This window comes from Dendropsophus ebraccatus, chromosome 15 (genome assembly GCF_027789765.1).
Source record: "Dendropsophus ebraccatus isolate aDenEbr1 chromosome 15, aDenEbr1.pat, whole genome shotgun sequence".
Classification (NCBI taxonomy): Eukaryota; Metazoa; Chordata; class Amphibia; order Anura; family Hylidae; genus Dendropsophus; species Dendropsophus ebraccatus.
Window position 1 is genome coordinate 69696536 of NC_091468.1, and position 27411 is coordinate 69723946.

Here is a 27411-nt window from a genome sequence, read left to right on the forward strand (position 1 = left end):
CAGAATGAAAAGACAACTGCCAATCAGTGGCTAATGGACATAGTGTGCTGGTGCTCATGAATATCCAGGACTACTGAGCACACACACATAATGGGGAGGACTACTTATTTCTCATGTTATTCAGGAGGAGATCTCTGGATCAGCTGCACAGAACAATGTAAGTGATCCATCATTCTGTTCAACTTCTCTGTCATTAGTTTATACTACTCTGAGATAGGACAGGATATAGCTACTGACAGAGACTCTTTAATGTGAGAAATAATACTGTCTGCAGCCATGTTTTTCCAGTAAAGCAGAATAACCTCCCTTCATGTTTCTCCCTATTGGTGAGTATAACCTTGTGTAGGCTTTGGTTATACCTGCCCCAGGCTGATAAATTGCATTTATAATACTCCCATTCATTCAGCTAAGCTACTGTACAATTATGATTTGTTGATCAATCAAAATACAATAACATCTATTTCCTCTGCCAATACAAGACACTCAAACAACATTATAGGATTATATGGGTGCCCACGTTGTACATGCGTTAAGCCAGAAACTGATTTTTATTTTACTTTTTTTTTTTTTTTTTTTTAAATTAATGTCCTTGTATGATTGTAATTCTTTTCATATAATCTTGTCCCAACATAATTTTTTTCTTCCGTGTATGTTTATTGTACCTCCACCTTACTCTCACTTTGTTGGCTTTTCGTAGAAGTTGACTTTGGCATAAAGCATAGTAGTAGACGGCCAAAAGTAAGTGTTAAAATCAGTATAATTAACAGGTCTGCGCCTGGCTGGGGGCCAGGGTTCTGCTGTTCCAACATTACAGAAGTATTCTGCCAGTAAAGGTTATCCAGAGTGACACTTACGGCTTGCCAGAATTGGGAAACTGCTAGAACATATAAGAAACTATGTTTATATCAACGTTTGTGGGACGGATACCCGAGGGTCTTTGGATACAATGTACAGGAAGACCTGGGGAGGTAGAGTTAATAAAGTGATGTCGAGAACAGCATTCAGCGTGTCACCACCAGGTCATCTCCATCAAATGGGGAAAATTACGGAGCAAAAAGAACCAAAATCATAGGAGATATTCTGGATTTTGCCATAAATCTGAATGTACTAATATAGCAATTTTTACAAGGAGGAGACAAATCCAATGAGAGATTACGGCCGTGCCGAAGGTTCCTGTGTATGGGAAGAACAAGCGGACGATATAACTGTCTGCCGGACGGATTGTTCGACCATCAGTAATTAAAGATGGGGGACCCTAATCCAAACTAACATTTAGATATGAGTGAGACAGTTTATTTTTTCCTGAAATTTGTCTCCTGAATATTAAAGGAGATGTCCGGCCAACGTGAAAAATTGGCTTTCAGCAGGGGCAGATGGGGAACATAATAAAGAAACCCAAGATACCAATTCCCACAGTGCTGCCTCACTAGAGACGAGCGAACCTGGAGCATGCTGGAGTCCATCCGAACCCGAACTTTCGGCATTTGATTAGCGGTGGCTGCTGAACTTGGATAAAGCCCTAAGGCTATGTGGAAATCATGGATATAGTCATTGGCTGTATCCATGTTTTCCAGACAACCTTAGAGCTTTACCCAAGTTCAGCAGCCCCAGCTTATCAAATGCCGGCCGCTCGGGTTCGGATCGACTCAAACCCGAACCCGATTCGCTCATCTCTATGCCTCACCACTCGGACCATGGACGCCCAACGGCCTCCGTGATCTCAGTGACACCACGTACTCAGCTGATAGATTGGCCGCTCAGCCAGCTAGTGACTGGGGTGAGACACCGCTACAGTCACTGACTGGCTGAGCAGAAAGCTGAGTAAGAAAATGGCGGCAATCAGTGAGGCCATGATTCGGGGACAGGTAAGTAGAGAGTCTTTATTATGTAATCCCCCCCCCCCCCCACTACCAGACAATTTTTCATTTTGGCCAGAGTTCCCCTTTAATATAAGCATAAAAAAGACAGGTATGCTGCTAAATCAGAGTCTGGTTCAGCCATAAAAAGGCATGTACAGCACCTGTCATATTTAGAGATGAGTGAATTTACTTTACAAACTAAAACAAGGCACTTCGCTTGCTCGGCACTCGCTTATACGCCTGCTGCCTTTGATCTTTATGCCGCTCCCTGCCGCTCTACCAGTCTAAATAAGTAGGATCCAGTCCTGGGAAACCGAGAGTAGTATCCCAGATCTGGATCCAGCTTTTCCAGGCTCCCGGGGAGGAGCGGCAGAGAGATCAAAGGCGGCTGGCCTATAAGCTGAGTGCTGAGCAAGCGAAGCGTTTTGCTTTGTTTGTAATGTAAATTCTCTCATCTCTAGCCATTCTGATTCCCCATTGCCGTATTTAGAGTTGGCATTTCCCCCTTGTATTGGTGTAACTCCCCCCATTTAATCAGGTTTTTTTAATTTACTCTGTATTAAGACAGAGGGAATATAGGTTGGATCAACAAAGTAGGTTGACCAAGTAAAGATACACCTTATACTTTTGGCGGCCATCAGTAAAAGGTGTATGCGGCTTTTCCGACTAACCACTGACAGATGACGTCGATGGAGACAAGGGTCAGGTTGATGGAAATTCATCACCCAAACCAAAGGGATAGGCCACAGTCAAAGCTGCGGCTTAAGCCCCTGCTCCCCGAAGAGAACACAGGAATGCTCGCCCGTGCAGACCGTCCCTCTCTATTGTAGTAACTGATGGCTAAACGATCACTTGGCCGTCAGTTATTGAAGGTGTACGGCCACCTCCAGGGTGAACCTGCCCTGGATTTTTTTTTTTAGTTACCCCTATCATCTATGTTACTATGTAAAACTGGCTACCACCTAGCTGCACCTCACTTGCGAGGGGGGTGCCTCACAGTACAAGCACCGATCCAACATTTACGTGCATTGCCATAAACTAGAAACATGGCTACAATTTTAGCCTCAATACAAGTTACCACAAAACATTGAAGAATTAAACCAGTAGTTTTAGCTTTCGGATTTCGCCTCCCTCTCCGTGCAGGCATCATTGTGGAAATCCTGTAGATACACATTAGTCCTGTGCGAGAGAACGTCTCCACATGTCAGTGATTTAATGGTGACGTCTGCGCCTGACTCTAAGAACATATTTGTTTTGTCAGTGTTCCAGATCGCGGGGGTCATGCCGGTTCCTTGATTAGCTGCGAGTTGTCTGGAGTTAATCTCCCCCAGAGAGCTCACCTCTATGACAGACGCTGCCAATAGAAAGCCAATAGAGCACTTGGCCTATATGTATTGGCTGTGACTCAACCCATTTATTTTACTTTATGATTTCCTCCAGCGGCAGAGCACACGGCTATTGTCAGAATGGGAGGCATCGCCGAGCCTCAGAGAGTCCTCCAACAAATCAAATTACAGGAGTCCAACAAAATATTGCCAACAATCAATAAAGCGACAAGATGGAGGATCGCTTGTCGTAACCCATTGATCCAGGCCTTACAGATAAGTGCAGGGGGATTGCAGATGTTGGATCTCCACTGCCGTAGTAATCCGAAATGTATAAAATAATTAAAAAAAACCTGGAAATAAAACACGACCACTGTGATTTTTACTCCTTGCGCCCTGTAAAAAAAACACAGATTTTATTTTTTACCAGTTCAACCTTTTTGCTGATGCGGATACGGATGCAATTACAGATCATATTTCACGGAGTAAAACCCTGAAAAAAATCACTAAACGTGAATGAAAATTCGGTTGTGTGTCTCTGATCGAATCTTTCAAGCTGACCATTGTTAATCGTTCGCTAAATATTCGCTAACTGTACACAGCGTCCGTTCTTTTGCTGGGATTAGAAGGAGTAAATGATAGTAGTAACGGTTGTAACTAACAACTATCGTGCCATGTGTTATGGCGAACGATTTAGGGTAACTTCACACGTACCACATTGCAGCTCATTTTCTGCTGCGGATCTGCAGCAGATTTGACTAAATTAATGAACACAGCATCAAATCTGCACCATCAAATCTGCTGCAGATCAGCTGCAATACGGTACGTGTGCAGCTACCCTTAGGGTGCATTCACACATACAGGATCTGCAGTAGATCCGCAGCAGATTTGATGGCCCAGAAATGATTTGCTTTGAATCTGCAGCTTCAAATCTGCGCCATCAAATCTGCTGCAGATCCTGTACGTGTGAAGCTACCCTTAAGGTCATTCCCAAAAGCTTTAGTTTGTAATCGTTTATCCTTAAAAAAAAACAAAAACGTTCAGTCTAATAGGACCCTAGCAAGTAGACTATATTCGATTCCACTCAATGGGCTTGCTGTGGGTTTGCCGCAGTGTACTATTATATTGTTGACAAGGTTATGATCGCTCCCCATTTTTTCAGTTTTTTTATGGATATATGCAATGTACTATATGTCACCACAACTTTTTGCTTCCATTCCATTGAATCCCAAATTCAATCTTTTATAGGATTTTCCAACATAATGAATCAAGGTGGGCAGGTGGTCTCAGAGCACAAATATATAGCACTGGTACATAACAAATGCTAAAGGAATAAGACACACTCATAAGGATTGCTTCCCTTAGGCCTTGTGCACATTGCTATGTAATGGAACCATCTTGATATATTTGTGCTCTGTAATGATTCATCCCTAGAAATCCATAGCTTAAAGGCCCTATTACATGGCCCGATATTAGGAGCAAGCAAGTGCCTTCCTACCTGCTCTGCGCCAACAACCCCTTCCTACAGGGTAAGAGGGGGGCCATGGGAAGCAACGGGAGGGTCTGTATGGACAATCTTTAAATCCTCCAGGTAGTCCATAGGAGATAGCGGCGGCCGCGCTCCTATTGCACGGGGCGACGGCCAGCAGACTGTCACTAGTTATCAGGATTTTAGGTCATGCTTTAAATCAACAATTAGCCGATATTGTGCAAAAACAGTCAAATTAATGCAGTCCATTTCAAGGACTCTGTATAAGGAAAAGTGCCCCGACCTGATCACCAACCTTTAAGAGTATGGGAGTGAAGCTTAGGGATACCTGCCTGTGCTCCGGCAGTAGGGCAGTAGCAAATTCTCATAGAAAACTTCTCCTGCTCTGGACAGTTCCTGACATGGACAGAGATGGCAGCAGAGAGCACGGTGTCAGACTAGAAAGAATACACTGCTTGCTGCAGGACATACAGCAGCTGATAAATACTGGAAGACTGGGAAAAAATTTTAATAGAAGTAAATTACAAAAAAAAAATAAAAAATTCCGCTGGAGTACCCCTTCAAGTCCAAATACTTACATCCTACATACAGTACATACAAACACTTCAAGCTACTGCAGCATTCTCTGCCTTTTGATCGCCTTTAGACATGATTTTAGCCAATGGCGTTGAGAAGCGTTGGGCCGTACTTCACCTCTGCCTCCCTTCTTATCTCATACAGAAGTTTTTTTTCTTCTTACAAAGTCACATCAGATTACATTACATCAGACGATACCGACTCAATATCTGAGACTGAAAGCGACTTTGCTGGGTATAGCAGGGAATTCTGGGAAACAATTTCGATGCTGGGAACTCCGCTGAATAGCTTTTCACATCTCTCATTTATCATTGTCCCAGCTTGATATGGCTGCTGAAGCCGCTCGTTTCCAGCGTCTCGATGTGGATAAATCTAATAATAAACTCCTTCTCGGACTAGTATGGGGCTGAGAGTTCATCTATTTGATGTGTTCCTTATAGAAGTCCTGCTCTTACACGTATATGTAGCCATACAACACACAGCGGTATTTATTTCCCTATCAGAATACATGGAAGCCAGGCCGGGCTGCAGACCAGGAGGCATTAGACATAGAACAGGCCAACCTGTATAATGGCTCAGTGAATGAGCTGTATACTCAGAGCCATGGACAGGAACCAACTGCTTCTTATCGAAGCTTTCCTGATCCCACAGGACACCGTCCCATCCTTGGCATCAAAAATACGGCCATAATAGAGCTGTGTGCGTCAGCCCTATCGGAGCTTTTATTATAGTAACTTGTAAGCCATCTGCAGGGCTAAGGCTGGGGCTACATGGCGAACTCTGGTCCAGCAACTGGAAACTGCTATGTTGTGATGTGTGCAACCTGGACACACATGGCGGTTCATCCAAACCCAGGTGTGCAGGATTTGACTGGCGGTAGCTGCTGAAGTTGCACAAATCCATAAGGCTGCCTGGAAACATGGATAAAGCCTATGGCCTATGGCTGTATCAATGTTTTCCAGGCAGACTTGGGCTGCATCCAACTGTAGCAGCCATCTCTAATCAAATGCTGCACGCCTGGGTTCGGAGGAACTCGAGCAAGCCTGAAATTCACACAACTCTAATGCAAGTGACTGGGGTAGCAGAAAAGGTTCCAAAAAATTGCAAAAAAAAAATCCCCTCAATACTTACTGAAATATACGTAGTGTGAACCCTAATGTAAGTCGAAGGAAAATGGATGAAAACGGACGTCATACAACAACATCTATTTTTACAATCCATTCTTTTTTCATAGAACGGATAGATTAAAGGGATACCATAATGGTCGTGTGAACCTAGCCTTAGCGGATGATGCGTTCATAGTCTACACTTCTTTATAATTGCAAACATGGTTGCACGACAGGTATAGTCTTAGGTGCTATTCCGGAAGGGTATTGGAAGGGTATTAACCTGTTAAAGCAAGGAGATGGAGATCCGTAGCACATTGATAAGATGCAAAGTGGTGAGATAGGGCAGATGCTTTTTTTTTGTGACAAATGGGCGTTTCCTGTGGTGTGTAATGCGCTATGTCACATGACAGGAGTGCCAGGAGCGCCTCCCGCCTCATTGCTGCGACGGCAATGTTGAAAAAGACCCTGGGCAGGTCAAATGTCTTTTTGTCGCAAAAAAAGTATCTGCATTATTGCACCAGATAGGCGCTACTGCTGCAGACCTGCTGCGAATCCTGTAGGTGTGAACGCACCCTCACACTGTTAATATATTGACCTCACTTTGCATCTTCTCAGTCCGCTACGGTCTTCTCTCTCCATAGTCGACATCTCTGGCCGTATCCTGTCACTCTGACATTACGGCCTTTCTTCTATGATTATATTTTTACCAGTCGGGTCCCAAGATGCCGTCACATCCACTGCATTTGTATTAGCCGAGGTTTATTACAGTAACTATAACGAGAGCTGGGGAAAAAAGTAAATCAATATAATAGAAACCTTGTGGGCTGCGGTCCCTGCCCCCCGGCCGTAATACAAATCACAGTGTAAATGTCCAGGTATGGGAGCCGGAGCTGGAGAGCGCGCTCGTATTACCCTCACACTGCACACCGCTCCGGGGTTCTTTTTTAATCAGAAAAATAGCTGGCACAGGAAGAACTTATATGACCCATATTAACTAAGTAGCTTTGTTAGTTCATTTACTGCCCTTCCTACAGAAAGTGGCCATAAAGGCTTCCATTATGGCCTTCCAGCTGACAGCCATTCAGCCCGGCCGGCCTGCCCAGACAGCGAGCTGTCCCCTTTTCCTGCTGAATGCCTTTTTAATTGCATGTCCCTCTTTATGAGCTGTCCTGACCTACAATAAAAGCTTTCTACGCCAAAGCATAATGCCTGAAATCGGAGACAGAAAATGGCTAACAGCGCTCAGCCCCGCTTAGGTTTTCCCTTTGGGGCTTTGCATACAATAAAGTAATGACCAAGTATACACATGGCTGTAAATCTCACCTATACAAACAGGCCTATAGATTTAATTAACTCCGTCCTGACTAGCAGTCGCTGCGGAGAGATGGATTCTGGGACGTGAAATGGGGGCAATGATGGGATAATCACTGCCTATTCCCCTATGATGGGGCTATAAAATACATGCATCTATAAGGGAAATCACCGCACGCCTCTGCATGTCGCAGGGAATTGTTTTTACTTGTGGCCCTGTACAGGTCTGCCGAGACGTAATATACGGCTGATGGATGAGAAGCCGGGGTTCCTATATAAAACGATGCGGAAAATTCGCTGGGTCAGCGTTCCTGCATTGTCAGCGCATTAATAGGACTGCAATGATGGAGCACTGAGAGCCGGGATAGAAGAATACAGAGATTACGCTGCACAGATGACTACCTGGAGATCACAAATCACAAATGTAACTAAAAAGAACACTGGAGAAAGTCAGAACGCCAAAATGCTACCCGTCCGTAAGAGAAGAAGGAACAGGCAAATTAGAAAAGCAACATGCCTGATCCTTCCTTCCTCCAGGGGTGAGTGGGGATTCCTCCATTAGACGGTCAGGTGGTCCTAGCAAATACAGGGGGTGCAGCAAAAATGTACAAGGCCCCTCTGGGGCTTCTATTGAACATGTACAGGCCATACCACTTTAAGTACCACTTTGAAGGTGCATATGTTTGAGAACTGGACCCAATGTAGTCACAATTAGACTATGATGGTCCATTTAAGTCAATGGTCAGACCTGGAATACGTCCTAACCTAATGGTGCTTTTACACAGACAGATTTATCTGACAGATCTTTGAAGCCAAAACCTGGAAAAAAATCTAAACAGGGATCAGGTCATAAGGGAAAGACTGGGATCTAGCCTCTTTTCAAATCCATTCCTGGCTTTGGCTTCCAAAAATCTGTCAGATAAATCTTTCTGTGTAAACGCACCCTAAGGAGTCTATACTTCTTTACTTTTCATAACCAAATAGGAAGATATATAAAAGGCTTGTCTATAGCCTTTTTTTTTTCTTTTATAGAAGTAAATTACAAATCTCTGGCACTTTCTGCAACCAATTGCTTTAAAATAAATCTTTTTTTTGTAAACTACCTTTAAAGGGGTTGTGCAGTGTTCCAAATTTTTCTTATACAGAAAATATTAAACATTCTATACTTACCTGTCCACAGCTCCCCAGGGTCCTACTGGTGGTGTCCCCCACTGACTGCAGACAGACCCATCTCAAGAGTGAATCCCCCCACTCAGCCAGTCACAGGCCATGATGCTGTCCTGCCTCAGTCGATGATTGGCTGAGCAGGCTGTCACTCCCGAGACAGTGGGAGACACCGAAGATACGGAGCACCGACAGGTAAGCATTGAATGTTTATTATTTTCTATATGGACACAGATTTAGTGAATACTTGCTAATGCTGGAGAACCCCTTTAAAAGAAAGCAATACATACTATAGTATAGGTCAGGGGTAGGGAACCTTGGCTCTCCAGCTGTTGCAAAACTACAACTCCCATCACACTTGGCTAAAGCTTTGGCTGTCCATGCAGGATGGGAGTTTTAGTTCTGCAACAGCTGGAGAGCCAAGGTTCCCTACTCCTGGTATAGATAGTCGTACATTTCGGATAACATCATCAATCTATACAGTCTGTTTAGAAATATGTGAGAAAATGTAAAATAAGTGTCTAGCTATAATCAACCTTAAGTGACCCATGGTGAACCTGCTGGGGGTAGTTGTTACTGAATCCTTCCCGCATGGAGGAAGGTGACAACACATCCACATAATAACATTGCAATGCCAGGTGTTTTAGGGAAAAGACGAAGCATTGACCAGATGGAATGGCGAGAATCTGGTGTTCAAAGGCTTTCATCCCAAAGCAAGAGCGAGGCAAACACAAACAAGATCACGTTCCATACTGTCTTTCAACAATGAGAGCTCCTTAGTGCTACACCTGGAAAAGCTGGGGCGAGTGCCTGTGTATACAGGAGAAGTGTGAAGGGAAGGGTCCTTGATGTCCTCCTCTAGTGTTTTATTACACCCCTGTAAGCCAAGCGATCAGATGGTGGGAAGCAGAGAGCAAGGTTAAACTAGCAAATACTAGAGAATGCCAAGAATTTACAGCGGAGCAGAAGGACCCTGTGACAGTCGCTTCCATGGATGTGCTTATTCACCAGCGAGCACAGAGTCACACTCGACCCGTATCTACTACTACCATCCACCTTATACTGACGCCAATGTCAGAGGCCACAGTCATGATTCATAGCATAGAACTTACAGCTACAGACTACCAGAGAACGGCCAGTGTCTGCTAATGGACCGGCAAATAAACCATGGGGAATAAAGGGGAGGTTCACGCTGCACTGTTGCAGTCTGTTTAACGGATCCACTTTTCAATGGTTACTTTTCAGACTAAAAAAAAAAGTATGCATTTCAATATATTTTTTTATAATGGAAATAGATGGAAAAGCAAATCTAAATGGATGCACAAAATTCTATTTTTTTATGTTTTTTGCATTTAACAGATACATTAAATGGGCTGCAAACATTTTTGCAGTGTTGCCCTACTCTACTGTTACACAAAGCGATTAAAGGCCGTACTTGGCCAACCATCGGTCGCTCCGTCCGATAATTGTTCTATGTAATAGGTCACGATGTCAGCTGATCTTTGATTCAAAACATGACTTAAAATCCTGGCACTGGCCTGCTCTATGCCCTGGAGATGGGCCCGGCGCCCGAATGTAAAGATATCCCATCCAATCTGTGATGCGGACAGATTTTAAGGCCTTACTACATGAAACGAAGACCGTGATCAGCCGACATGAACAATGTCGGCTCATCGTTGTCTTTTAACATGTTGAGAGACAAACGACTAAGATAGCAATGATCTGCTGCAGTCTCTCCGTGTAATAGGAGCGTTGGCAGCAGACCGCCACCATCTTCTATGGGCTGCCTGGACAATCTAGCGATCACCCGGGAAGCCTCTCGACTCTTACCCGCTCGCTGCAGATGCGCGCAATAGCGGCAGCAGCCATCAGGTAACGAGGAGCAAGAGAGCGCTGACAGCACTTGTTTGCTCCTCTTCGTCACCCCGTGTAATAGGGGGAACCCGAGAGAAGAGGACACTCGGCTGGGTATAGGAGCCCGGTGAATCGGCGCGGGCTTAGAGACAGATAAGCATATTGGGTGACTTTTATGAAACATCCGTCCAAGGCGTACGCCAGGAAGAAGGTGCAGATTTGCCCCTTCTCCCTGACGTACACCTCCCATACGCCCGATGGGCGAGCTGGCAGAGCTTGCAGGGCCTTCATAAGGCGGGGAGGAGGCGTGGCCTCCTCTCACGCCTTGTTTATCATGACCAAAGTCTTTCGTACGCCGGGCGCAGATTTGGGCGCACGGCCAGCCGAATTCAATAAGAGACGTGCGCCTCTTAGTGAATCCTGCCGGGGAAAAGGAGGCAGGTCCTAATATAAGTCTTTATAATCCCCCCATTGTCTTTTTTAATCCCCCCCCCCCCCACTGCCCATAATAATGCGCAAAATTACGTACAGAGAACAAGCAACCATAAAATGAATACAGACTATTACTATTTAATGGTACTGAATATCGGGAGGTAGTCCAGCCTCCCCAGTAAATAATATGTTATATAAGCATCGGTGCATCCGTCTGCTGATATACTGACAACGCAATAACCAGGCCGAGCTGCCACATATAGCACATGATCCAGCTCCACGCTCCAGTATAAAATTCTGCACTATATAAAGCTATTCCCAGCAGTTCTGGTAATGGGAAGCATTATTCCGGCATGGTAATAACTCATAGAGGACAGAGAAATGAATTCCTAAATAACAGGATTCCGGCAGACACCACCAGAGAAGATTTACTATTCCTCTTACCAGCCAACCAAATGAAAAGCCAAATTTCAATTACAGCCCTGACCGCGGTCATATATCTTGTGTCTGCTCCTCCGCTGAGGTTAGGGTGCGTGACCAGGGTTTATGGGGTCATAAAAGTCACCTGGACATGCAAAATGCTGACATAATAGGATGAATGTATAGGAATATACAGTATGCAGGTACTGAATGTATGTGTAGTCAGTGAGTATGTATATTTAGAAGTGTGTGTGTGTGTATGTATATATATATATATATATATATATATATATATATATATATATATATATATAGGCCTGTACATGTGGAATGTAAGTCTGTGTAGATTTGTGCATGTTGTTCCTATGTACATGTATATTGCTTACATTGATACCAGATGAAGCAATGAAGAACCTCTCTTTTTGTGGTTTCTTTAAAAAGAACCTGTGTCCCTGGCGCCCCAGGGCAGAACCCTCCCGACCCCTGATAGAGACCCCAATACTTACCCATCCTGTCGGTCCCGTTGTGGAGAAATCGCTGCGCGCTTAATATGCAAATGAGATGAGTCTCCATTTCCATAGGAAATCACTGCTCCATTAATTTCCGATAGACTTTGTTCGCTCAATATCCAATTGGGAAGAGAGGAGTCCAGACAAGCAGGCGGTGATTTTTCGGCAGCGGGAAGGAGACTGATATAATAACAAGTATAGAAGGAATTGTTAGTCTCACCATGAGCAGCAACACATCAAAAGTTATGTTGGAGTGGAATACCATTTAAGGGTATTAAAAATAATATCACCATACCTTATACCAGCGGTGGGGGACCTCCAGCCCCTGAGACTTCCCGATGAGGCCCGCGGCTCCCCTGTGATGTGCGCGCCGCTCTGGTGGTGCAGGAGCCGACATTCACAGCAGCGCACGTCTTCCTTCTCCTGTGGGCCGAGCGCGATGATGTAATTTCATCGCACGCCGCCTGCAGGAGAAGACCGGCACAGCTACCAGGGACATGACTGGGGAGCGGGGGGGGGGGCTAACTAGGCTACCAGGGACATCACTGGGGGGGATAATTAGGCTACCAGGGACATCAATGGGGGGGATAATTAGGCTACCAGGGACATCACTGGGGGGGGGGGGGTTAACTAGGCTACCAGGGACATCACTGGGGGGGCTTAGCTAGGCTACCAGGGACATCACCGGGGGGGGGGGGGGGGGGGGGGTTAACTAGGCTACCAGAAGCATCACTGCCTGGGGGGGATAACTAGACTACAAGGGGCATGACTTGGGGGTTAATTAGAATACAAGGGGCATCACTGGGGGTTAACTACAATAGCAGGGGCACTAGGGGAACAATACTTTGCCTTGCGGCCCTCGAATGATTTTATTAATGCACGACTGGCCCTCGACATGGAAAAGGTTACCCACCCCTGCCTTATACGATCAAAGCTGTGGCATCATCCAGAAACTATTTTAATGTATGCATTGCCTGAGCAAAATGATAACAACCACAACTTTCTGTTCCCTCTGTATAATTCTAGTGCATCCAGCATAAATGTCCCAGCAGCCTCGGGGCCAGTAATATAATCACATGTGGAAATGTGGGTGGTGCGCTTTCTGCCTGCATGATGATGATTATTATTATTACTATTATGCTAGTATTCCTCGCTTCATTTACAAGACACCTGCCCAGTAATTTTACAAGATGATGCAGAGAGCCGTCATTTTCGGTTTTACCTCTTTCCAGGTAATAATTCACGTCCTTCATCCTAACATGATAGATTATTGTATAAATACAGGTACAGGAGATTCTGGGACCGGAATAAATTTCTGCTATGAAAACTCATTCGGATCCTGGCATGTGCACCAGACATTGTCTGCCAATGACTATTGACACAGTAGTGTATACAACGCTATCGGGAAAAAAAAGAACAGATGACAAAAAAAAAAAAAAAAACGGAAAATATTTTCTCACCTTGTGTTGTGAACACAAAAGCAAAAAATGCTCAACACAAACAACCAGCTTGTTAAAGGAAAAGTCCGGCAAAAGTTTTTATTAAAGTATTGTATTGCCCCCCAAAAGTTATACAAATCACCATTATACACTTATTACGGGAAATGCTTATAAAGCGCTTTTTTCCCTGCACTCACTACTGCATCAAGCCTTCACTTCCTGGATAACATGGTGATGTCACTTCCTGGATAACATGGTGATGTCACTTCCTGGATAACATGGTGATGTCACTTCCTGGATAACATGGTGATGTCACTTCCTGGATAACATGGTGATGTCACTTCCTGGATAACATGGTGATGTCCCTTTCTGGATAACATGGTGATGTCCCTTTCTGGATAACATGGTGATGTCACTTCCTGGATAACATGGTGATGTCACTTCCTGGATAACATGGTGATGTCACTTCCTGGATAACATGGTGATGTCACTTCCTGGATAACATGGTGATGTCACTTCCTGGATAACATGGTGATGTCACTTCCTGGATAACATGGTGATGTCCCTTTCTGGATAACATGGTGATGTCCCTTTCTGGATAACATGGTGATGTCGCTTCCTGAGTAACATGCTGATGTCACAACCCGACTCCCAGAGCTGTTTGGGCTGTGGCTGCTGGAGAGGATGATGGCAGGGGGACACTGAGGGACACAGGGCACTGGAGGGACACTGAGCATCCCCCTGCCATCATCCTCTCTAGCAGCCACAGCACGCACAGCTCTGGGAGTCGGGTCATGACATCACCATGTTATCCAGGAAGTGACATTACAGTGTTATCCAGGAAGTGACATCACCATGTTATCCAGGAAGTGACATCACCATGCTATCCAAGAAGTGACATCACCATGCCATCCAGGAAGTGACATCACCATGCTATCCAGGAAGTGACATCACCATGTTATCCAGGAAGTGAAGACTTGATGCAAATTTGGTCAGCAAATTATAATTAAATACAAACCATATGCACAAGACAATAAAGCCCAATGGTGATTTCTCTTTCCTGTTGACTATTATGTATATGATGCATGTACGCTAGCACTGTGACCACTGACACACAGGAAATATTGCTACTATCTACTATTCACACACTGCAGTTTTTTGTGGTATTGAATGCATAAAAAAAAAAAAAAACTACAGGACTGCAATGAAACTGCAATGTGTGTGAACACAGCCCAAGCTTTATTCCTCCCATCAATATTACTAAATCTGCAATGATGGATCCAATGCAGATGTGAGAATTGCCCATTTCCAGTCACTGTCACACTGGTGGTTTGCTTTATTAGTATAAGATACTAAGAGAGCTCGGAATATATACATATACTGCTTATTGGATATTCTGCAACTATAATTTAGTATGCCATAAAGATCTCCGATAAGTAATAATCCATGGCCTCCTAGAATTACTTTACCGCAGCAATTACTGATTACCGGGCTGTCACATTCAGGTTACACAGAATATTTAATACGTTGACCCGTGCTGTTGTTTTTTAAAGTTTCTATAGACCGGCTATGAGGCAGCTAATCCAGCTGACAAATTACTGCCCTGGGCCATTGGAAATCACATTTCTAATACAATAATCCCATCTGCATTACAATGAGTTAGGGGGAGATGATCGGGCGCTGGAAAGTTTGCACAGTGAATCAGGGCTCGGCGCTCTCTCTGGCCAATGTTATTCACAAATCCAAGGTCTGGGAGGAAATGAATCCAGCGGCATTGTGCTTTCCCTCCGGAGCTTCCAGCGCTCACTTGGCCGCAGTTTGTTTGGGTGATGTGATTCTCGGCTTAGCACACAGGGAAATAGTGAAATATTGTGCTAATCCATGCAGTAATATCACCTCCTGCAGATGGTGGGAGACGGGATAAAGATGCAGCTAGGGAAAGTACAATGGAGCAAATAACTTACACAATGGATCAGATGCAATAGCATCCAGCTTACTGTCACCTCTGCTTCCCATCCACTCACACATTGCTGCCTGGGATTTTATTATTAGTATTAATTTTGTTTATTTATTTTTTTAAGTAGCAAAAGGAAATGAAGATAGTGGTACGTTTAGTGTTACAGCTATGGTAAGGCTGGGTTCACACTGCGGCTTTGCAGTATGTTTAACATATACGTTGTATGGATAAAACGGAGGCATTTGTGTGCATCAGTTTGGATCTGTTTTTCCATTGATCTCCATTATATATACACATGTAATGGATATGTAACCTTGCATCATCTATTTATGTATTATATGTTATATACTAAAAATTCAACAAACTATATTGGGGAGGGGGGGGGAAATTGGACGACCAAGTTTTTGTGTATGTTAAAAAAAAAAAATCAATGGAAAAACGGATCAAGACAGATGAACACGAATGCATCTATTTTTCCATCCGTTTTTTTTTTTTTGTTGTTGCAAAAACGAATAGGAAAAAGAAGTGTGAACCCAGCCTAAGGTGACATTCACATACCTGCAAATTTGCGGACGTTATGGACAGGGAAGGAATGTAATTGGTTCGTTCCTGCCCGGCATGATGCGTCGGGATAGGAAATGGTATAAACGACATTTTTTTACCAATGATCCAAGGCCGGGCACTTGTTTTCTCCTTATATCATCAATATTTAGGCAAAAATATTACCGAAGGGTGCCTTCACACATACTGACTCGCAGCAAAAAACTCGCTGCGAGTTTCTGCTACGAGCCGAGGTCCTGGAAGGCCCCTATCACTACATACAAGCAGTGGTCTAAAAGACGCTAAAAGACGCTCCCGCACCGGTGTCTCCATACATTACCTGGCTCTGGCTGCACGGGGTCCCGGGGTCCTGCTCTGCCGCCCAGCCAATCAGTGGCTGCAGCTGGGCAACATACTGATTGGCTGGGCGGCAGAGTAAGACGCCGGGACCCCGTGCAGCCAGAGGCAGGTAATGTATGGAGACACCGGTGCGGGAGCCGAAGGGGTTAAGGGGGCGGCTGCATTACATACACGGAGCGGTCTTTCAGACCACTGCTTGTATGTAGTGATAGGGGCCTTCCAGGACCTCGGCTCGTGGCAGAAACTCGCAGCGAGTATGTATGTATGTATGTGTGAAGGCACCCTTAAACATAAATATATCATGGACATCCTTAACATGTGAGGCTATGTTCACACAGCTCAGTATTTTTCAGCCAAAACCAGGAGCGATTGAAAACACAGAAAGGCTTTGTTCACACACTGCTGAAATTGAGTGGATGGCCGTCATTTAATGGCAAATAATTACCATTTCTTAAAAACAACGGCCATTGTTTTGAAATAACAGCCATTATTTGCGCTGCGGGAGCAGGGGGACAGGTAAGTATACATTTCTTATTATAATGCTACCGCACCCGTGCCTGCAGCAGAGTTTTACTTCTTCCCGGACTTCTCCTTTAATTATTCCACTCAGTTCTACCTCTTTTACCCCAAAAGTCAGGATCTCTTTGTTGTACAAAAAGCGGACTTGATTGATTATTACTTATTATTATTAGTTAGTGCACTCCCGCCACTCCCCGGACCTGCATGCCTTCTTTAGTTGCACACATCAGTAAAAGACGATAACATGAAAGCAATGGCTTACATATACGGGGGAAATTTCCAGATAATTAACACTACAGAATGTTATCACTGAGACACAATGGTATAAAGAATGATCCCACCGTAAAGAGTTAATACAACCAACTGGGACGGTCATGCCTGGACAACATTGGCGTTGAACTTGATCTAATCAAAAGCCCTTTGAAGTGGAACGGTAAACATTAGCGTCCGATAACACTTGTATCTCTACGGCAAAACATTTGCTCTGTGCGCGAACATCTATTCACTACTCTGTGCACACACAGTTATTATGTACCTGCACCGTACCTGCCTCTAGCAAAGGGCCGAGGACCGGGCTCAGAAATACTTCAATAATATTACCAATGTAACACTGCAGATAAAGGACGTGTTCACACAACAATTTTCAAAATACCGTCCGTCATTAAACATATTTTGGAGGCCGTCATTACAATGATGGGGGTTGATACATTATTCAAGTTTAGGATCGGGATGGACGGTTTTTAACTTCCTATTTTAAAATTTTCATTCAGTGTTGTGTAAATTAAGGTGAAAGGACGGTCAAAAGAAAATGTGTGTGTGAACAACTTAAAGGGCAACAACTGTGAATTTTTTTTTTCTTTCAAATCAACTGGTGTAGGAAAGTGCGAGAGATTTGTAATTTACTTTTATTAAAAAATGTCAAGTCTTCACATACTTATCAGCTGCTGAATGTCCTGCAGGAAGTGGTGTATTCTTTCCAGTCTTCCAGCACTAGTTAGCTGCTGTATGTCCTACATATCTATATCTATGTCATGCAGCGGCTGATAAGTCCTGTAAGACTGGAAAAAACACAACACTTCCCACAGGACATACAGCAGCTGATAAGTACTGGAATACGTGAGATTTTTTCTTATAGAAGTCAATTACAAATCTCTAGCACCAGCTCATTTGAAAGATTTTTTTTTTTGCTGGAGTTGCCATTTAAAAATTACAGCCCTCAATAAAAGTCCTGAAGTTATTCTATGCATTGTCAGAAATAACGTCCATTATCCCCATAGACTTCAATGGAAATGATTGAAGACTGAAAACAATGGCTGCTATTTTAGTGTGTGAACATGGCCAAGGGCATGCTCAGCTTTATGGGGGAAAAGGAACCAAATAAATATCCCGATCCCTTGCTACGACTATTACTGGTTCCCTTCTAGAGGACTCACTTAGCATGCACCATCATAACACGAAGGTAAATGGTCAAGCACTACGACACGGGAGGAGCCGACGTCAATACCAACAAAGTAGGTGAGAGCCTGCGTGAAGCCACTCTCAGGCCAATCCTCACAGTGGGCGACCTCATTGTACATGGACATATAGAAACCTCAGTCCAGTGTAATGACAGGAGTGTGCGCCACTTTCCTTCCCTGTGCTATAGCGATGAGGAGGCCTTATCCCAGGCTTCAGGATATTGCCTGCTGTAAATCCCAGGAGGTAAGATGCAATGTAATTGCCAGTCACTTCTCTCCCCCGGTGCAGCAGCCGCACAGCAGGAAAGCTGATATTGCAGAGTCTATTATTGATGTGGGATGTGGGGCTGCATACATATAAGATAGGACAAACAGAACGGCAGGACAGACAACAACTACCCGCTCATACCAGAAGGTCTGTGGCTGCAAACCATCCTGCAGCCCAGTCACTATTGTAGGGAATTTTTAATTTTTTTATGAGAAAAAACTACATTGTATTGTACCGTATGGTAATGTATGGTATTGTATTGTATGTTATGGTATTGTACTGTATTGTATTGTATTGTATTGTATGTTATGGTATTGTACTGTACTGTATTGTATGGTATTGTATTGTATTGTATGGTATTGTATGTAATGGTATTGTATTGTATTGTATGGTCTATGTTTTCAATATAGCTAGGAATGGATGCAGATGTATCAGAAGGGAAGAGCAGCCAGACACAAAGATATGTACAAGTCTTGGCAGTTTATAGAGGTATAGTATGCTCTATAGTAAGTAGTATATAAAGTATAGTATGCTCTATAGTAAGAAGTATATAAAGTATAGTATGCTCTATAGTAAGTAGTATATAAAGTATAGTATGCTCTATAGTAAGTAGTATATAAAGTATAGTATGCTCTATAGTAAGTAGTATATAAAGTATATTATGCTCTATAGTAAGTAGTATATAAAGTATAGTATGCTCTATAGTAAGTAGTATATAAAGTATAGTATGCTCTATAGTAAGTAGTATATAAAGTATATTATGCTCTATAGTAAGTAGTATATAAAGTATAGTATGCTCTATAGTAAGTAGTATATAAAGTATAGTATGCTCTATAGTAAGTAGTATATAAAGTATAGTATGCTCTATAGTAAGTAGTATATAAAGTATATTATGCTCTATAGTAAGTAGTATATAAAGTATAGTATGCTCTATAGTAAGTAGTATATAAAGTATATTATGCTCTATAGTAAGTAGTATATAAAGTATAGTATGCTCTATAGTAAGAAGTATATAAAGTATAGTATGCTCTATAGTAAATAGTATATAAAGTATAGTATGCTCTATAGTAAGTAGTATATAAAGTATAGTATGCTCTATAGTAAGTAGTATATAAAGTATAGTATGCTCTATAGTAAGTAGTATATAAAGTATAGTATGCTCTATAGTAAGTAGTATATAAAGTATAGTATGCTCTATAGTAAGTAGTATATAAAGTATAGTATGCTCTATAGTAAGTAGTATATAAAGTATAGTATGCTCTATAGTAAGTAGTATATAAAGTATAGTATGCTCTATAGTAAGTAGTATATAAAGTATAGTATGCTCTATAGTAAGTAGTATATAAAGTATAGTATGCTCTATAGTAAGTAGTATATAAAGTATAGTATGCTCTATAGTAAGTAGTATATAAAGTATATTATGCTCTATAGTAAGTAGTATATAAAGTATAGTATGCTCTATAGTAAGTAGTATATAAAGTATAGTATGCTCTATAGTAAGTAGTATATAAAGTATAGTATGCTCTATAGTAAGTAGTATATAAAGTATAGTACGCTCTATAGTAAGTAGTATATAAAGTATAGTATGCTCTATAGTAAGTAGTATATAAAGTATAGTATGCTCTATAGTAAGAAGTATATGAAATATAGTATGCTTTACCAAAACGCCTATATATTTGCACTTCTTAAAGGAGTACTCCAGATATTTATTTTCTATTAAATCAACTGGTGTCAGAAAGGTATATAGATTCATAATTTACTTCTATTCAAAAATCTCCAGTCTTCCAGTACTTATCAGCTGTTGTATGTCCGGCAGGAAGTGGTGTATTCTCTCCAGTGTGACACAGTGCTCTCTGCTGCCACCTCTGTCCATGTCAGGAACTGTCCAGAGCAGCAGCAAATCCCCATAGAAAACCTCTCCTGCTCTCCAGGCTGGAGAGAATACACCACTTCCTGCAGGACATACAGCAGCTGATAAGTACTGGAAGACTGGAGATTTTTTTTAATAGAAGTAAATTACAAATCTTTGGCACCAGTTGATTTGAAAGAGAAAAAATTTTGGTGAACTACCCCTTTAAGGAAAAGACAAGGAGCATCTTCATCCTTCAGCAGATGATACTTTTTTCTTGGCAGGAATGAGGGGACGCGAAATGCGGTGAATCTGCATGTGGTCCACAGGCCATGCTTTCATAGTAAACTTGGTCCTGGAATGTTCCTTACATGATACGAATGAGCAGTCCCTTACAGATATTGTGATGTTTAACATACTTGTGAGTTTACTTATCCCATAATTGCTTGTACGTTGCATTCCTCAGAAGAAGTGAGTCGGATCATGATCGGTGGAGGACTATGCTACGAGGACGAGCTGAGAAACACAACTACACATCAAACCATAGTGAATCAGTCCGTCTGAGATCAATGTTAATGTCCATAGATGTAACAATAACTATTACCAATATGAAACTTGAAAATGGCGGGTGAACCGCCGAAACGTCGTGTCTTGCTGTGTTGCAATATGTTATTTACTTTTTTGAATAAATTTAGCGTTTTTTCATGTTACTGGAGTGCCGTGGATCATTGTGTATATCTAGATAGATAGATAGACACTGTGTTTACTGTGCAAAGCAGAAGATCGAGCCTGTGAGGGCGGGTACCCAGCAGATGGCTCTGAGGTGCAATGTATGCTGGGAGATGTAGTTTCCCGGTCAGATACTCCTCCTGAGGATGAGCTCATTTACATATATACCATAATAAAGAAATTTATGGTGAATTAAATTGGATACAGAATACACCCCATAAAGGGAACTGATAGGCCAGTATTCTGTATGCCAGTCAGAAGTCGCGACATCCATTCAATCATCGACTATTGAATTAATAAGGTGAAGCCGGGCGTATTTCTTATTTGCACCATTATCACACGCAGCCATGGTGTTATCCGAGGGACATTTCACATACATTATATTTCATGGCGGTTTCCCTTTAAATAGATTTCAGCATAAAGATAGTAACCATGGTAACTCCATACACCACTGATTAACCCATGAACTGCAGCGCTATCCGCACGCTGAGCTCTTGTTTTCTGACAGTCATTTGACTTCTGCTGAACAATGACATTGGTATCCTGGCCGGGAAGACAGAACCGAATGGGCCGGGACCAGAAGACGGGAGAGAAGTACACAATGACTATCATGGATATAGAGATGGATGGAGCTCGCAGGTTCCGGGCTTATACATTTTCTTTAATCGGGTTACAGCCACAACTACTGCACAACCATTTCACATCTAAGGAGAACATGGGCAAAATTCTAAGGGTACTATGACACGGAACGATAATCGGCCAAATCGGCCCTATCCGGACGATTATCGTTCCGTGTAATAAACACAACAATCAGCCGATGATCGTTGTCATCGGCTGATCGTTGATATAGGTTCTGACCTATAAATTGTCGGCCACCGACCACGCACCTCTACGTGTAACAGCAGTGCGCGGACGGCGGCTGACGATTTGCAAAAGAAATACATTGCCTATTCATGGTCCAGGGCTCCTCTTGCGGTCTTCTTCTCCTCGGGTCCTGAGCACTGCAGCTCCAGAGCGGCCTATCTTAGCTGACAGGTCGCTCAGCCAATCACTGGCCGGGACCGCTGCGACCAGTGATTGGCTAAGCAGCCTGTCAGCTAAGACAGGCCGCTATGAAGCTGCAATGTGGGGTACCCGGGGAGAAGAGGAGCCTTGGACCCGGGATAGGTAATGTATACCAGTTTAGCAAGGGCTGCAAGGACATCTGTAAGGATGTCCATGCAGCCCTTGTTAAACGATTATCGGGCCGTGTAATAGGCCCTGTAAACGAGCACCGATCTAGCAGATCGACGCTCATTTACTATTATCGGGCCCCCATACGCCCATGTAATAGTACCCTAACTGTCCAAGTGGTTGTTTTTTCCATCCGTTTTTTACAAAAAAATTTATGGATTTGTGTGCATCCATTTCGGTCTGTTTTTCCAATGACTTCCATTTTAAAAAAAAAGCATAAATAAAAAAAAATGCATAATTTTTTTAGTATACTGCAAAATGTGGTCGACCAAGTTTTTGTGTACTTTAAAAAAACTGATGTATGTTTGGGATTTTTACCAACTTTGCGTGTACAATATACTGTCTCATATTAAAGTGGATAATATTAGACAATTTCAACCACTGTCATAGTTTGTTGAGTGAAATTTAACAACCAATAATCATCTTCGCCGACTGATGAAAGACTCTCACAGTCCACAAAGAAGTTGTCTGTATTTGACATTTTCAGACAATTGCTTGACGAAAGATCTGTCACTGAAGAAACATCTTCCATCCATGACTGATCTTTAGAGGGGTTATCCAATCTTAAAAATGACGCGAGTGCTGCAGCCCGTTTAGCTGGTAGTTCAGCCAATGGCTAGACTTGAAGTGGTAGCGGTGCAAGAGACTGCAGTTCTGTGGGCATATGATGTATGGGGAAACTGTAAGATCTCTCCCTATCAATCAGTGGGAGCTCATGGTTCAGGCAGCATGAAACTGTTTTTCATAACGGTCAGCGTTTAGACGGTACGATATATCGTTCGGAAATTCATTTTGCGATCGCTTAAGCCTATCTCACACATTGGTTAAAACGGCGAACGACTGTTTACACTATACAATCTGCGAATTTTTTTGCGAACGATGAAGGACGATTTTAGAACATGCTGTAAGATCAAAATGAACGATTTCTCGTTTGTCGTTTGATCGTTTGCAGCTTTTACACATACGATTATCGTTCGAATTCGATCGTTATCGTGCAAATTCGCACGATAATCGTTCCGTGTAAATCGTTCTCTGCTGCCACCTCTGTCCATGTCAGGAACTGCCCAGAGCAACAGAAAATCCCCATAGTAAACCTCTCCTGCTCTGGACAGTTCCTGACATGGACAGAGGTGGCAGCAGAGAGCACTGTGTCAGACTGGAGAGCATACACCACTTCCTGCAGTACATGCAGCAGCTGATTTTTAACAGAAACAATTTTAAAATCTATATAAACTGACTGAAAATTTTCTCTGGAATACCCTTTTAAGGGGTTAACAATAGTAAAACAACAACATATTATATGAAACAAACTGAATAAACAATCATCTAGTGAAGGATCGTGTCACTAATAGAACCAAGGACATTTTAGTCCATACTGTCCATCAAACTGAGCCCACATGATCAATAAACAATCTTTCTGGAAATGTTCTATTATTATTGGTGGACTGAACTATCAGGAGGATTTTACACCCAGCTGCCTGACATTTATGACAATGGCGGTCTGTCAGCAGTCGGCTACAATGATTGTTTGTTGTTAAACTGTACTCGCTGAATGATGGTTTCGGATGACACCGGGCATCTTCATCAGCTGTAATGTGTATAGGGGAACGGCTGTGCTTATATCTCCGCTCAGGGCTCCAGCAGTACATACTGGCAGTGGGGTCACATTATATACAAAAATAACAATGATAAGAATAATGCATCTACCGTATCCATTGTCTTGCATTGGCTCCTTATAGGTAAGTGCAATCCTTTGCTGAGAAAATGTGGGCACGTCTTTGCCTCTCTTAGGATAAGTTTAATATACACAATGGAAGCTTGGACTCACATTAAAGAGATTGTCCAGGCAAAATCAAAGAGTAAGGGTCCTATTCCGCGGGCTGATGGGGGCCGATCAATAATGTAAATGAGTGCTGATCTGCTAGATCGGCGCTCGTTTACTGGGCCTATTACACGGCCCGATAACCCTTGTTTAAACACTATACTTTACCTAACCATGTTGCAGGTCTTCTCCTGCGCTCCTTCTTCCTCCCGGTCCCGCACCCAGCAGCAGCTTCGGTGCGGCCTGTCTGAGCTGACAGCCAATCACTGGTCGCGGCGGTCCTGGCCAGTGATTGGCTGAGCGGTCTGGCAGCTTTACATGCTTAGGTAATGTATGGTGCTTGTGAAATTGTCGGTGCCTGATGATTTTAGGTTTGAAACGATCGGCTGATCGTTGTCTCTATTCCACGAAGCAATAATCGGCCGAACTCGGCCGATTATCATGTTGTGGAATAGGACTCTGTAACCCCCCGGCTGTTATGAGTACAGACACGGGCACGGCACGTGTCGAGTTAGCCGGAAGGGCTCTCTCCGACACCTCTATAGGAATGAATAGAGCCGCAGGTCATGTGCAGTACCCATGGCGGGGGGAGGGGGGGTCAGAGGAGGTCAGCCCCCCCCCCCCCACACACACACACACACGATTTCTTACCTGCAGGTATCCTGCCTATAGGGAAAACATTGGATTTGCCTGCACAACCTCATTAAAACTAAGAAGATTGCTGCAATCTGGTGTTTATCAGTTCAAGTTTTCTTAAAGGGGAACTATGGAGGCCCTTTGGAGCAATGCCCTGCCCAAAGAGCGCCGATCTGACCTGTTTCTGACTAGTTTCTGGAAAATAGTCCCTACATTCCAAAAACTTAGATTGGAGCAACAGGGCCGCCAGCAGGAGAAGTGTCAAATATCTCAGGACGGTGAGTACAATACGAGGATTTTTGTTAATGGTCTGGGCAGAATACCCTTTTAAATATGTCTAGGATGTGAGAAAATAGTATCACACCTGGGCACAATAATAAACATATAAATATATATCTTCTGCTGAACAGTATTTTACCCAATCATACCAACCAACCAATCAAACCAGGAAAAAAAAAATATGCACATTTTTTTCAAGAATCAAGAAGCATCAGCTCTTACCTTACTGGAATGGGGCCCAGGCAGCAAAAGTTTTAGGGCTTGTCTCTTTAGTTCTACCAAGCGTGCATTGCAGTTCTCACACCACACACCCCTGTCCGATCCGGGAGATGATCCTCCACCGCTACCGGAACCTGGAGATCCTGTGCCAAATCCTGGAGACCCTCCTAAGGATCCTGGGGAGCTGTTGCCAATCCCAGGAGATGCAGGTCCAGGCGAACCAGAGAAAGAGCCGGGAGAAGAGGTACCAGAGCCGGGTGAAGGGGTGCCGGAAGAGCCTGGTATGGATCCTGCACCTTCCGGGGCGGGCCTGCTACCGGCACGGGACTCCTCATAGGCTTTCCTATACCAGCTCTCCGGAGAGAAGGGGGCCGATGTTTTTGTAGGGGAGCAGGCCTCATTGACCTACAAGAAAAGAGCAGATAGGTCTATGCATAAGAACCTTGTAAAACTAATCCTCCAGAATGAAATATAACATATATTGCATTTTTTTGTTTCAATTTCACCCAATAAATAATATTTTTGAGGTTTCGTTATAAATTTTAAAATTAGATTGAAAGGCGTCAAAGTACAATTGTTCCTGAAAAAAAAAAAGCTCTTACATGGCCCTGTAGATGAAAAAAATAAAGATGGCAAAAAACAGCAGATAGGTCTATGAAGGGGCCCATGAATCCTGTACACTACACGCTCCCCTTTCCCGATCAAAACATACACTCACCTGGCCCAAGTCTCTGGGGGGGGGTTGGTGGGTGCATGTGCGTTTCCAAGGTGGTCTGGCCAGTGGCTGGTGCCTGCCCCAGGCGGAGGGCTGACAGCTGTGCAGGGAAGGGGCAGGGGACCTGTGTGGGCCGAAAGCGATCCATGGTCAGGGTAGGGGCCGATGTGGGCCAGCGGCTAAGCGGGATCAGCTCAGGGTGCTGGGACAATGGCTGTGCAGGGGTGTGGCGGGGTTGGACTGGGCGGGCCATTGGGAGCCTGTAAGGGCTGGCAGCTGTCCATGGTCGGGGGGGGGGGTTGGGGGCTGGTGTGGGTGAGCGGCTGTACGGGGTCACGGAGGGTGCAGGTGAAAATCAGCGGCTGTCCAGGGGAAGTGGGGTGCTGGTGTGAGCACTCCCGTAAAGGCAGACCACGGGCCCCATTGAAACGGCATGGGTCTATGTATAAGAACCTTGAAAACATAAATCTCCACACCGAAATATAACACATGAAGTCTTATAGGGTAACACGATACTGAAAATGCCCGAAACAAACAGATCTATGTAATGATTAATAACCTTTACAATCGGTTTTTCACAATGTGGTATCGTACAATGTCCAACTCTTTAAAAGCAATGGAACCCTTGGATTTTTTACTGATTACAGCCACATACTGAAACATATTCTTTATCTCTTATCCGTTTCTTTAGGTGAAAACCTGACTGTATCTACCTGGATCACAATCATATCAAGGATATACGAGCCGTGTAACACTACAATTTCCAGGCGTCACAGCAAACCCTGCCTGCAGAGCATTTTATTTCTGCATGGTCATATATGTTTGTAATGTATACAATGCTGGTTGTTTAATAGTCTGTTTTATTTCATGTCTCTGGACAGGTGGACCATTATACAGGCATCAAACCCTTCACATGAATATGACTGTAACATTTACTATACAACCTGGGAATGATGCCCTATAAATTGGAAAGGTATAACACTAGGGTGGCACAAGGGAGACCTCATGCCAGGACCCCTAGGATTAGAGGGGGCATCACGGCTGCCGTGGTCACGGACTTATTTCCATCTTACAGCCTACGGTCAATTAGCCACGGCTGGCAGACATTTTCATTGATTTTGTCTTTGTGATGTTACCGTCCATGTAAATAATAGAATCATTCTAATCACTTCTGTATGGGGAGATGCTGCAAGAGTCAATTGTTACCATCACGGAGAGTACTCGACATTTACTAACATGTAACGGACACTAATTGTTTGCACATATTTGCTGAGAGACATGGATGGAGCGGAGCAGGGATGGAGCGTCGTCCTCCGGAGATCAGTCAGGAAAACTCTGATT

The 27411-nt window shown here is 43.5% G+C and overlaps 1 protein-coding gene across 1 annotated transcript in view; it reads right to left on the bottom strand.

Annotated features, from left to right (window-relative positions):
• KIF26B (kinesin family member 26B) overlaps positions 1–27411 on the bottom strand; it is a 236632-nt gene that overhangs the window by 200781 nt on the left and 8440 nt on the right. Inside the window, exon 2 of the mRNA XM_069954389.1 lies at positions 25359–25760. Within this exon, the coding sequence (XP_069810490.1) occupies positions 25359–25760 (402 nt within the window). The remainder of the gene's footprint in view (positions 1–25358; positions 25761–27411) is intronic.